We start from the raw sequence: 11,777 nt of genomic DNA on the forward strand, positions 1-11,777 counted from the left end.
ATGAAAATATGTGGTGATGTAGTGTATAAGATTAGAGAGTCTATTAAGTTTCTGAGAAAATCTGAAAGTCGAATGGTTAAGTTTAAAAAATGTTTTGAAGATATTGAGGGACTTGAGTATACGACTGCATTATGTTTAGATGTTCCTATTAGGTGGAATTCACTTTATGCAATGCTTGCAAGTGCTATTCCTTATAAGAAAGCTTTTGAAATATATAAAGTAAAAGAAGCTGTGTTTAGGGAGTATTGTCCTTCATCAGATAAGTGGAGAAGAACTGAAAAGATTTGTGATTTCTTGTTACCATTTTACAAAACTACCAAGTTGATGTCTGGAACTTCTTACCCAACATCCAACTTGTATTTTTTACAAGTTTGGCAAATCCAGCTTATTTTAATGAATAGTTTGAAGAATGATGAAGTGCTTATAAGGAACATGGGAGAAAAAATGATGATTAAGTTCAAGAAATATTGGGGAGAATACAGTGTTGTTCTTGCATTTGTGGCAGTTCTTGATCCTAGATTTAAACTCAACACTTTGGTTCATTGCTATAATGAGATTGATCCTATTAATGCTAAAGACAAAGTGGAGCATGTGAAGAGTAAGTTATACAAGCTTTTTGAGGTTTATGACCAAAATTCCTCTACAACTGTAGAGAATTCTTCCCAACTTTCAAGTAATTTTTCTCAAGCAACATCTTCTACAATTGGAACTCAGCTTATTAAAATTGTTGGTGTAAGTATTTTTATCTACTTGATTATATGTGTTTTTTTATTTTTCATGCTTTTTGATTCATATATTGTTTGTAATGCAAAGGATTTGATGTCCCGTAATCAAGAAGCAGAAGTGAAAAGTGAAAAGAACCAACTGGATATTTATTTGAGTGAGGCAACATTATTTTACAATGATGCAATCATTGATGTTTTGCAATGGTGGAAAGACAACCATCATCGTTTTTCAACACTATCACTAATGGCACGAGATTTGTTGAGCATTCCTATTACTACCGTGGCTTCAGAATCTGCATTTAGCATGGGTTCTCATGTTTTGAATAAGTATAGAAGTCATTTGTTGTCAGATAATATTGAAGCGGTGATTTGCACCAAAAATTGGATACGTGGATATGATGATTTTGGTATATTATATTTATGACATACCATACTTGAGTGATTTTGAACATTATTATGTACTATTTTGCTAATATATTTAATTACTTTTTTCTAGAGGAAGATATTGCAAAAGGAGAAGGCTATTCTTCAAGAGTTGGTTCCAATGATGTTATTGACTTATATGAAGATGAAGATGAAAATTAAGTGTATTGAATTAAGTTTAATTTGCTTTGAAAACTATTTATAATTATGTTTTTGGACTTTGGATTATATATTTATTTTGTCTATGGGACTATTTATAAGTTATAACTATGTTTTTGTATTTTGGATAATTGGATTATGTTTATTTATTTTGAAGATTATTTATATTTAATATTTGTATTTATATTGATTTAAATAGAAGATATTAGATATGTCCTTATAAATATAAAAAAAATAATTAATTAGGCGGGCTTAGCCCGCCAACCCGCCAGCCCGCCATTAAACGAAACGGGCTAGAATTTTGGGACCGCCTGAATAGGCGGGGCGGGACGGGCTTCCCCGCCTAACATCCCTAGATGAAACTCTAGTAAAAGCAATTTCAAACAAGAAAAAAGAATGGTTGGATGGAATCCCAGACCAGATTTAGAAGAGATTAAGAAAGTAGTATAAAAATACAACCCATAGTATTTAAATTATGTTATGAAAAGTATTTAAAGAATTTTTTTTTATTTGACATCTATCATAGAAGTTTTTAAATAAATTAAAGACAATTAGATTTAAACTTACTTCATAACAAAATAATTGTTAGTAAAAAATAATAAATTCAAATAACAGTAAAATTACTTTTTATCAAAGATAGTTGAGATATTAATGAGTTGGTTGTTGGTTAGTGTTTATGATAATAGTTTATGAGTGTTTTTGTAAATATTATGTATGTTGTATAGTTTTTTACAACAATTCTATACACAATTTTAATTCATAAATCTATTTCTTTAGTCTCTTCTCATGAGTTATAATATGGTAATAGAGTATCTTTTTTTAAAGATGATAGATTTTTTTTTGGTGATATCACCATATTTTCCTCTCTTTTGTGATCCGTGTCGTGTTTTTTTTTTTTGTCATTACTTTAATGCTTTTTCACCTCATCGATTAGCCTATTATTTCTGTGTCTTGTCTTTTCGAGTCTAACAAATCACATACCACCATCATCTATCGTAGGATGCACCTCCACGCATGGACCATCAAAAACTCCCTGTCAACCTCTAATAATCGTGCTTCTCCAAGTTAATTTTTGAGATAATTTTTGACGTCTTCACCAATCACCGTTTATACTATCATCTTCGTTTTATCGTTCCAAGTTGAATGAATTCAACTCCACCCTCCGCCGTAGCTAGACGCGCCTGCATGCGCCTCCTAAAGGTGCTGCTTCCGTCAAGCATAAGCACCATCTCTTTTGTTCGATCCACAAAGTCTTTTTTTCCATTTTTGATCATCTTACTAGAGTTTACTTTCACCACCAATCCCATCATTTGACTCTTCTATCGTTTCGAGTTTCATGGACCTAAAATTGTTGCTGTCATAGCTTGCACACACCGCCACGCACCTGTCAAAGTCGTTGCCCTCATCTCTCTCTTCAATCAGTTTTCATATTGAATCTAGGTCATTTAATTAATGTGTCGCATCAATAGTCCATATCTAAGCCACGTGCGTGCCATTAACCAGTTGCAGCACGGACTCACTTTTCATACCCACATGTTGTATCGGCCATGAACTAGCTCCATCACCCCACCTGGATCTAGTTTGGCCCGCCTTTGACAAAACATCAGCAAAAATACTGACATATTTCCTTATCCAATCAGATTTTGACATGTGCCATTTTCACTGTTAATCTGGCATCTCTATCTGGATTTCTCCTATTGTTTTTTAGTATTTACTTTTCAATTTTGCCTTCTGCTTTTAAGATTTCTACTACAATGTTGCTATTTTTTTATATTTTTGAGGTATGTTTATAATTCTCATGGAGAAACTCGTTGCTTTTCATCCATTCCATTTGTACCATGATTTCTGGTAGTTTGCCACATTTCCAACAATTCGTCAGTTTTTTAACAGTTCGCCACCTATTCAACAGTTTTATAGCAATTCGCTATTCGATAGTTCACCATCTTGTTGGCAATTTTATGCAATTTGTCACTTTTTCGATCCGACAGTTCTGTCTGCGTCTCCATTTTAGCAATTTCATCTACGTTTCCATTCCAGCAATTTCGTCAACGGTTCTTTCCGACAGTTACGTATAGGTCTTCATTTCGGTAGTTTTGTCTGTATTTTTTTTCGATAATTTTGTCTGTATTTTATTTTTTTTTTGCAGTTCTATTTACATTCTGTTTCAACAATTTTGTCTACACTTTTTTTATTCTGTTGTTTTAATAAGTTTTAAACTCAAATTGCTATTTAATTTTGAGAAAAAATACTAAAGATAATTAAGATATTATTAATGAATTGGTTGCTAGTAATTGTAGAATTTGGATCCTCTAAATTTTAGATTTTTATTTTAGAGGATAAAATGAGATCTCTCACCATTGAATGTTTTCTCTCTCATATTTTCTCTTGGTCCCACTATGAAATAAATGATGATAGATCATATTTTATCCTCTAAAATAAAATTTAAAATTTAAAGGATACAAATCCATAATTGTAAGTTAGTATTTATGATATATAGTAGTTAATGAGTGTTTCTATAAATACCTTGTATGTTTTATGGTTTCTTGTAACAATTCTAACACAATTTCAATTCACAAATTTATTTTCTTAGTCTCCTCTCTTGAGTTCATATATTTTTTTAAAAAGAAATTATTTAACAACAATTTACTATGCATAAGTTTATATAAGATTGCACTATATATAGTTAATTATTACACATGCATATACCTTTTTTGGAAGGGGATATATATGCGCCAAGAGTGGTAATTAACATGAGAAGGAAAGCATATAAATATATAGCACATACGACATCACTACCCAATCCAATATCCATTATATTCATATTTAAATGTCACTACAATATAATGTGCATGTTTGAATAATGCACCTAGGTGAATAATGGTATATCTTTTTGAAAGGAAAATTAATTAAAAGAGAATGCATGCACATCATCTAAAATATGCAAGAAGCTTTGGAATCAAATAATTAGAAACAATTTGATTAGTCTTCTCGGTAGGATGAAAGGCATCCCAAAAGACATATTTGGAGGCATCAGTGCATGTAAGTGGATTCTTGTCACTGCATAAGTAGCTCATTTCAAATGTCCCTGTTGAACAACATGCCTTCTCTACCTCCTCATATCCTGAAATATAATAATATGCCCATATCCATCAATATAAGAAGAAAAAAGTTATTTAATGGTGTAACGTTTTTTTCTTTTTTTTTTTTGGGGATACATGTGGTGTATGTAATAATGATACTACTTAAACTTAGTTTATCATTTCAATTTTAAGGATAATATTATAGTGAAAAATGTTCATGAATTTATCTATATATATAAACTTTTTCTAATACTATAATATTATCTAATTCCTAAAACTGTGGCAAATTGTTGCTAATAATTCTAAAATTGTGACAAATTGAAAATGCAACTTTTTGGTTAACCACAAATATTTTTTCGTGGCCAATGTATGGTTACTACCATTATCTTAGAGTTTAGTCACAATTTTTTTCCGTGGTTAAATCCCTTATTTCTTGTAATATCATGAGTGTTAAGTAGTAACTAATAAGACAACATTTTTTTTTCCTTTGTCACTCTTGGTCTTATTTATAGTTTGATTTTAAAGTTACATGGCCAAGTAATTTTATTGGACTCTCTTAGTTTTTGGCGGTTTTTAAGTTTTGTAATGATACACTGCTTAAAATTAAAAAAAATTCAAAATGTTTAATGCACTTAATACACGGAAAAAAGTATACAAGAAATTTATTTTATATTTTTAATAAATTAAATACATAAAAATTTTTAAAAAATTATTAGTATACACTTAAAATGTGTTGGAATATAATATAACTAAATCCTTTTAATAAATCAAGGATAGTAGTCTCAGCCAGAGTTAGAGGAGTTAGAGGGGTGGACCTCTGTTAGGTATAATGCATTCAGTATGCAATTAATTCAAATTGGAGTCATGTAATAATTATTTAATTTATTCTCACAGGTCAGATATGAAATTGAAAGGTATTACACTGTTTAGTTTTTTTTTTTTTTTTGGATTGGTGGCTAATGTGCTGTTTAGATTGAGTGAAAATGATGAAGACAAAATTCTTTGGAAATGAGGAGAAAAAATAAGATTATTTTTAGGATTTTTTAATAATTATTGAAAAGAGAAACCCATGAAGATTTTTTCCCCACAAGTCAAACAAATATGAAAGAAAATATATAGTAGAAAAGGTTAAGTAGATGGATTAGAATATTATTCTTAATTTTAATAAAACAAAAATATATCTTAAAACAAGTCATTCCAATCAATCACTTTCATTCCTAATTAGTTAAACATGCATGCATTGGGAGCTAATTAGTTAAACAAACCAATAAATTTTTTTGGTTCCTAAACATTTCTGATTCACATTCACTCATTTCTGATTCACATTCACTAATGTTCACGTTATCAAGTATCAACTTCATTAAGATTTCTATTGGTTTGTCTTTACGCAATCCACGTCAAAGTTATACAAAATTATTTAATTAGATAGCAACTATGTTGGCTGATTCCCACTGTTTAACCATTAATGGAAAATTTGTGCACAAGTCTCAGTTCAGCTTATTATGATAATAACGAAAGACTCTATCTATGTAGTATTAGCCAATCAAAATTAAAGAGTTGAATTAAGGGTTAAATTTTTTAGTCAATATTAACTATTTCTTAAAATATTTTTTATTTTAAAATTTAAATCTTTAATTTAAATTCTATCTAAATTGTAAATCTTAAATCTTTTAAAAAGTAAAGATTAAAAATATAATTTTATAATAAAAAAATTGATTAATATTGACTAATTAAAAATTAATTTTCTATACTTATTCTAAACGAAATTAGCATAATCAAGTAATAAGACTATTAATTTTGAATAGAAAAACATATATAAAGGTGGAGTAAAATTTGATAAAGAAAAAACATTTTACTACTCCTTACTAATTAAAATCTTTTTTCTTTTATTGTTGTATCAGATTTTTTCTATTTTTTTTAAATTTTTATTTAATTTCTAAAGTACAATAATAAAAAAAGAGTGTTGAGTTCAATTGAAGATAAAAGCCAATTATAAATACAAACACGAGTGACCTATACCATCATCATACATCATGAGAAATCAGCGTGTATCATGGATTATCATGTACCATAACAAATTTTTTGAAAAGCTTTGTCAGTTAAAGAAAAAAAAAATGTTTTACTACTCCTTGGTTCTAAAATATTTGTTCCAAAAATATATTTTCAATGACAGCCTTTAACTAACTTCTTTATGAATAATTTATTTTACGTTTATAAGCTTATTCTTTTTGACGTGCAAATAAGATTATTCAATGGCACAATAAATATTGAGAGGACATAATTATAATAATATGAAAAAAGCATACCATATGTGGAAGGCCTTTTAATGATATCATCAAGTATGTCATATGCATTTGCTGAAACTGCTTTCAATTGTGGCAGGTGCCTATTAAGCTTTGAGATCAAATTCTCCAACTTTGCATTGAACCCAAATGCCACATTGTTATATTCATCATTGCAAGCATGGTCACCAAAGATATTTGTAGCCCTCTCCAATGGGAGACACCCCATAGGAACAAGGCCAGTTATGGATAATTTTCTTGCTCCAAGTGCATACAATTCCCTAATGAAATTCTCAGCAATTCCCAATAGAAAATCTTGGTATTGTGTAACTGTGAATTGAGCTCTTCTAGTTGGGAAAATGTAATAGTTCTCAAGAAAATCATTGGTTCCTAAGCTCATAAGATATAAAGCTTCTCTTATGATATGATTTGCCTTCTCTACCCCAACATGGTTTCTCAATTTTGCTTGGTACTCCTTGTACAACTCCAATTCTTTCCACAATGGTATTACATTCTGTGTAAGATAATATTGACATGGATTATTAATTATTAGCTGACAGTGAAAATAGTAATGATGAATTTGATATTTTGTGCAAAATATTATCATATTTTTTTTTATTTATGATAACTTATAAGCTCCTATATTATTTTGATGAGACTGATTTCAAGAATTGTAATTAGCATAACAAGCTTGTATTGTCTTCTAATTCTATACATGTATTTCAATCCAAAGGTCAACGGTCAAGCAACACTTAGGGAAATTAATCTCTATAATTTTATGGAATTTTTAATTAAATTCTTACAATTTAAAAGTATATAATTAAATTTTTATATTAGAATTTATTTTTTGAATATTCTATAATTTATCTTACATCAAAGTTAAAAACAGATATTCTAAAAAAATTGTATTTCTTTGGAAAAAATAGTTAAAAAGAACTAAATTAATTTTTTTCTTATTTAATCTAAATTTTAATTACAAAATTTTAAACTATAAAAATCCAATTAAAAATTTGGCAAAATAATAAATACTAAAAGAGTAATTAAGTCTTTCATTTATTACCCGGCGGCCGGTGCCTCCCAATTAGATGGTAAAAGTGTTTCATTTTAAAAGTTGAACATTTAAAAAAATATTTTTTAGATTATTTAAAATAAAATTTAGTTGTTTCTCTGAATTAAAAATATAATAAAATATTTCTCTCAAAAAAATTATTTATTGGATAAAATAATAAAGATGATATATATATATATATATATATATATATATATATATATATATATATATATATGCATGAATGGATTTTTTATTTTTATTAATATCTATATGAAAAATAAAAAAAGACACCAATTAAAAAACAAAATAATTTACTCTTACTATATCTCTTTTTTATAGTTGAGAAAAAAACACTGAAAAATGCAGTTTCTAGTACATGAAAAGAATTTTCACTTTCGCAAACTAGAAAACAAAACCAAAGAACACATGAACCACTTAATTGGGTAAAAACACATAAATTATTCTGACACAAATGATTTTTATTTTTATTGGTTACTATAATAACGAACATAAAAGAGGCATTTTATTCTATATTTTTAAAAAATATTGTTAAGATCTCTTTTATGCCATGCACTGGTGCACTATACTTCCCAAATAAGTATATCATCATAAGATTCTTCAAATAATAATTCCACTTTAATTATTTCCATAACCAAAATAGAACAAATCCAATTCCTCTTCCTCTATATCTTTTATAATAAATACTATTTTAATATTAATTATATTATGTAATAAAAAAAGTACTAAATCAATTATTAATATAAAATATATGTTAAAATATAAAATATATATTAAAAATAAATATAATAATATATGTATTTATATAAATACATAATAAATAATTTGATGATTAATTTTTAATATGTATATAATATTATTATTTTGTTTTAATAATTAATACGTAATTTTTTAGTTTATTAATTGAAAAATTAAATATATATTAATTATTAATAATAATAATTATATCTTTATATAAATGTCCAAAATATTTAATGTATTATTAAAGTGCAATTAATTTTATATAAAATTAATAGTTAAAAGTTATTAAATAATAATTTAGTCATATTTTTTAAATTATTTAATAATTTTTAATTAATTGTCTGAGTTATGTTATATATACACTAAAATTAGTTATTAAAGTTAGTCATTAATATAAAATATATGCTGAAATATAAATATATGTCAAAAATAAATTAAACCACATATGTATTTATATACAAATACATTGATAATTGATTTTAGTAGTTAATTTTAGTGTAAAAGTAATATTTTTGTAACTCTCTGAGTTTTCACCATTATTGAAATAAAAAAAATGGAAGCAAACTTACAAGTACATCAGAAGTAGCATTGTCATATCCAGTTCCAGCAGAAGCAAAACAAACACCAGTTGCAAAATCATCAATGTCAAACGCAGGATCTAAGTAAGCCGGAATTGATCTCTTCACCCCAAACGCCTCGGCGATGAAATCCGGCGGAACCCTTCCATTACAGAACCTTCCTGTTGGACGTCCTCCTTCAAAGTCACGCCCATATGGCCTGAAATTGCTCTTAAGAACCGTCAAGATCACGTTGTTGTTTCCCGAATCCACCGATGAATCTCCGAAAACTATCACTGCTGGAACCTTACTTGTTCTCCTGTTAGCCTCCGAGGTTGGAATCGTAACCATAATAGTTAATAATGCTGGGAGTAGTAGCCATGACAATGCCGGGTATGTTATGCGCACCATGTGTTTGATAAATTGTTTCATCAGCTTTTTGCGACGAGGAGAATTTGAGCTATCATACCAATGTATATGTATATCATTTATAAATGGTGGGAGATTATTATTGTTGTTGTTATTATTATTTACATGTGAGTGAGTGATTAATTAAATGAGCACTGAAAGGTTGGTGAGGGGATTTTAATGACTGGGTTTTCTTGTGTGAAAAAGGTGTACGATAGATGTTGAAGAACTCAAGAAATCTTGAGGGAAATGGTTTCGTTATAGTAACAACACCTTTAACTTTTAATGGGTGTTTAGTTCGTCAATATTTATTAAACTTTTACGTACTTTAGGGAACTTCAAATAAATAAATGAATTGTAACGAATACTTCATGTAAGCACGTATGAAATGTTTAATTAAGTTAGCGTGGGCTATGCGACGTGCTGAAAAGCATGAAATGGTGCTTTATTTTCCTTTTTTAGGGAAAAGAGCGTTTTGAAGCGACCGTTCAATTGAATTAGGTTCTCTCTTCATTAATGTGCGATACTTATGGTGAAAATTAAATTTAAGTGTAATGGACTTTACGGAAAGTTAGTGAAGTTAATAGTTGAGAGCTTATAGATAAAAATTTAGTCAAATCAGTTAGATGAAAATTTAGTCAAATAAGTCAAATCATCTAATGACTCTCAGTTATTAACTTCACGTGAAATCTATTGCAACTGAGTTTTCACCGATACTTATACATCAAGATGTCTTTTTTTTCTTTTAAAACAAAATATTTCCCCTTCTATTACTCCTGTTTTCTTTTTCTTTCTAACTTACTTCTTTTTCTAGGAATTCGCCTTCCTATAAGGATCCAAAGGTGTTGCTTGTTATCTCTGTTATTTATGTTGTTTTCTCATCTATGTAATTTTTTTGTCAAAGAGGATTGAGGAGGAAGATAGAGGAAAGAGCGGAAGAAAATATAGCCGCATAGTTATCAAATCCGTCCCGACTCGATCGAATCAAAACTCCATGTTATTAATTTGAATTAGGTCATTATTTGAATCCGTGAATTAATTAATTCGATTAAATTTAGTTAAATCCAATTAAAGCTGATTCGATCAAATTCAGTAAAATTTGATCAAATATTATTTTTTATACATAATTTTTTCTATTAAATATATTACATAAATAAAATTAAATTATATTTACGAATTTTGTAATATCCGATCTAACCGAAATTAATTAAATAATAAGTTAAATAGGAGAGAATATGCTTGGAAGGTTTGGCAATTGGAATTTGATGATTTAAATATGATATTTGGATTCAGTGAGTTTTTCCGAGTCGGAAGACATAGTTTTCTGCGTAAAAGCGCGCAGTGGAATTTTGACCGACAGTACCGGCTGAGACCTGTCTGGTACTGCAGCTGAAAAAATTGATTATGAGTAAATAGGATTAAGAAATGAGGAATTATAATTAGGAGAGGTAGAAATATTTGAAATGCGATTTAGAGCGCTAATCTTAAAGGTTTTGGTCCAAAATTGGGCTAACGGACAAAAATAAGTGAACTGGGTCTAAGTGGGCCCAAGACCCAACATATATAAATATTAGTTATGAGCATTTCAGCTCATTTTGCCCTAAAGGAGGGGTGTTGGGCGCTGAAATTGGGAAGAGAAAAGAGAAGAGAGAAAACCTAACTCTCTTTGATCTTCAAACCATCATAACTTGAGCTACAGAGCTCTGATTGACGAGCCGTTTGTGGCCACGCGTCGCTCTTCTCATCCTCTACAATTCTATTTAAGTTTTGTGGTGAGTATTCCATTCATCTCTGCCCAGTTTTCGAAATTCCCCACTGTTACACGTTTTTGGGAAGTTAGTGTTGAAATCTTGTGATTTTGGGTGTTTAGGGATACTCCAACTTGGATTCTAAGTGGGTTCTATCCCTACTTCATATGGGCTGAGGTAAGAAGTGCTCAAACCCTTGTGATTTATCATCTTTATGAGCCCTAGGTTGATGTATGTATGTGATATTGGTTATGTTAGTGTATTTGGTGATTTTGATGCACAATTGGGAGGTTGATATTACTTGTGGAGCTTTGGTGAGGCTTGGAGTTAAGGATTGGTGGAGACTTCCATAGAAGAAGCTCAATTGATTTGGCTACAAGAGGTACGGTTTAAGTTTTATTTAAGTACCGTGTGGTGTGATGAGAATTTCTAGGCTAGATGCCCCTAGGATTAAGTTTGGATTGTGTAAATGGTTGGTGCTAATATGCATAGTTGGTATGTAATGTGAAATTAATGATTGGATTGAGAATTGTGTGGCCTTGTATGTTTGGTATATTGAAAATTTGATGTATTGGGTAATGAGTA

At 29.1% G+C, this 11,777-nt stretch overlaps 2 protein-coding genes across 2 annotated transcripts; one reads left to right on the forward strand and one right to left on the reverse strand.

The window, feature by feature from the left end:
* LOC130939350 (zinc finger BED domain-containing protein RICESLEEPER 2-like) lies at positions 1-1,310 on the forward strand. The gene is made up of 3 exons (XM_057867460.1): positions 1-732; positions 814-1,132; positions 1,222-1,310. Exons 1-3 carry the CDS (start codon positions 1-3, stop codon positions 1,308-1,310), a joined length of 1,140 nt encoding a protein of 379 aa, XP_057723443.1.
* Positions 1,311-4,141: 2,831 nt separating this feature from the next.
* Positions 4,142-9,741, reverse strand: LOC130941898 (GDSL esterase/lipase At2g42990-like). Its single transcript, XM_057870535.1, has 3 exons — positions 9,049-9,741; positions 6,694-7,183; positions 4,142-4,428 (listed from the first exon to the last, which is right to left on the reverse strand). Exons 1-3 carry the CDS (start codon positions 9,466-9,468, stop codon positions 4,235-4,237), a joined length of 1,104 nt encoding a protein of 367 aa, XP_057726518.1. The 5' UTR covers positions 9,469-9,741; the 3' UTR covers positions 4,142-4,234.
* Positions 9,742-11,777: the final 2,036 nt, after the last annotated feature.

This window comes from Arachis stenosperma, chromosome 7 (genome assembly GCF_014773155.1).
Source record: "Arachis stenosperma cultivar V10309 chromosome 7, arast.V10309.gnm1.PFL2, whole genome shotgun sequence".
In the NCBI taxonomy this organism is placed as follows: Eukaryota; Viridiplantae; Streptophyta; class Magnoliopsida; order Fabales; family Fabaceae; genus Arachis; species Arachis stenosperma.

What these genes read in the sequence shown, in the direction of transcription:
- LOC130941898 (XM_057870535.1), bottom strand. Translation starts at nt 9,468, where the DNA reads ATGAAACAATTTATCAAACACATGGTGCGCATAACATACCCGGCATTG. An exon ending in ATGCTACTTCTGATGTACTT is followed by an intron (nt 7,184 to 9,048) that starts GTAAGTTTGCTT and finishes TATCTTACACAG; the next exon opens with AATGTAATACCATTGTGGAA. An exon ending in TAAAAGGCCTTCCACATATG is followed by an intron (nt 4,429 to 6,693) that starts GTATGCTTTTTT and finishes ATTATATTTCAG; the next exon opens with GATATGAGGAGGTAGAGAAG.
- LOC130939350 (XM_057867460.1), top strand. Translation starts at nt 1, where the DNA reads ATGAAAATATGTGGTGATGTAGTGTATAAGATTAGAGAGTCTATTAAG. An exon ending in AGCTTATTAAAATTGTTGGT is followed by an intron (nt 733 to 813) that starts GTAAGTATTTTT and finishes TGTAATGCAAAG; the next exon opens with GATTTGATGTCCCGTAATCA. An exon ending in ACGTGGATATGATGATTTTG is followed by an intron (nt 1,133 to 1,221) that starts GTATATTATATT and finishes ACTTTTTTCTAG; the next exon opens with AGGAAGATATTGCAAAAGGA.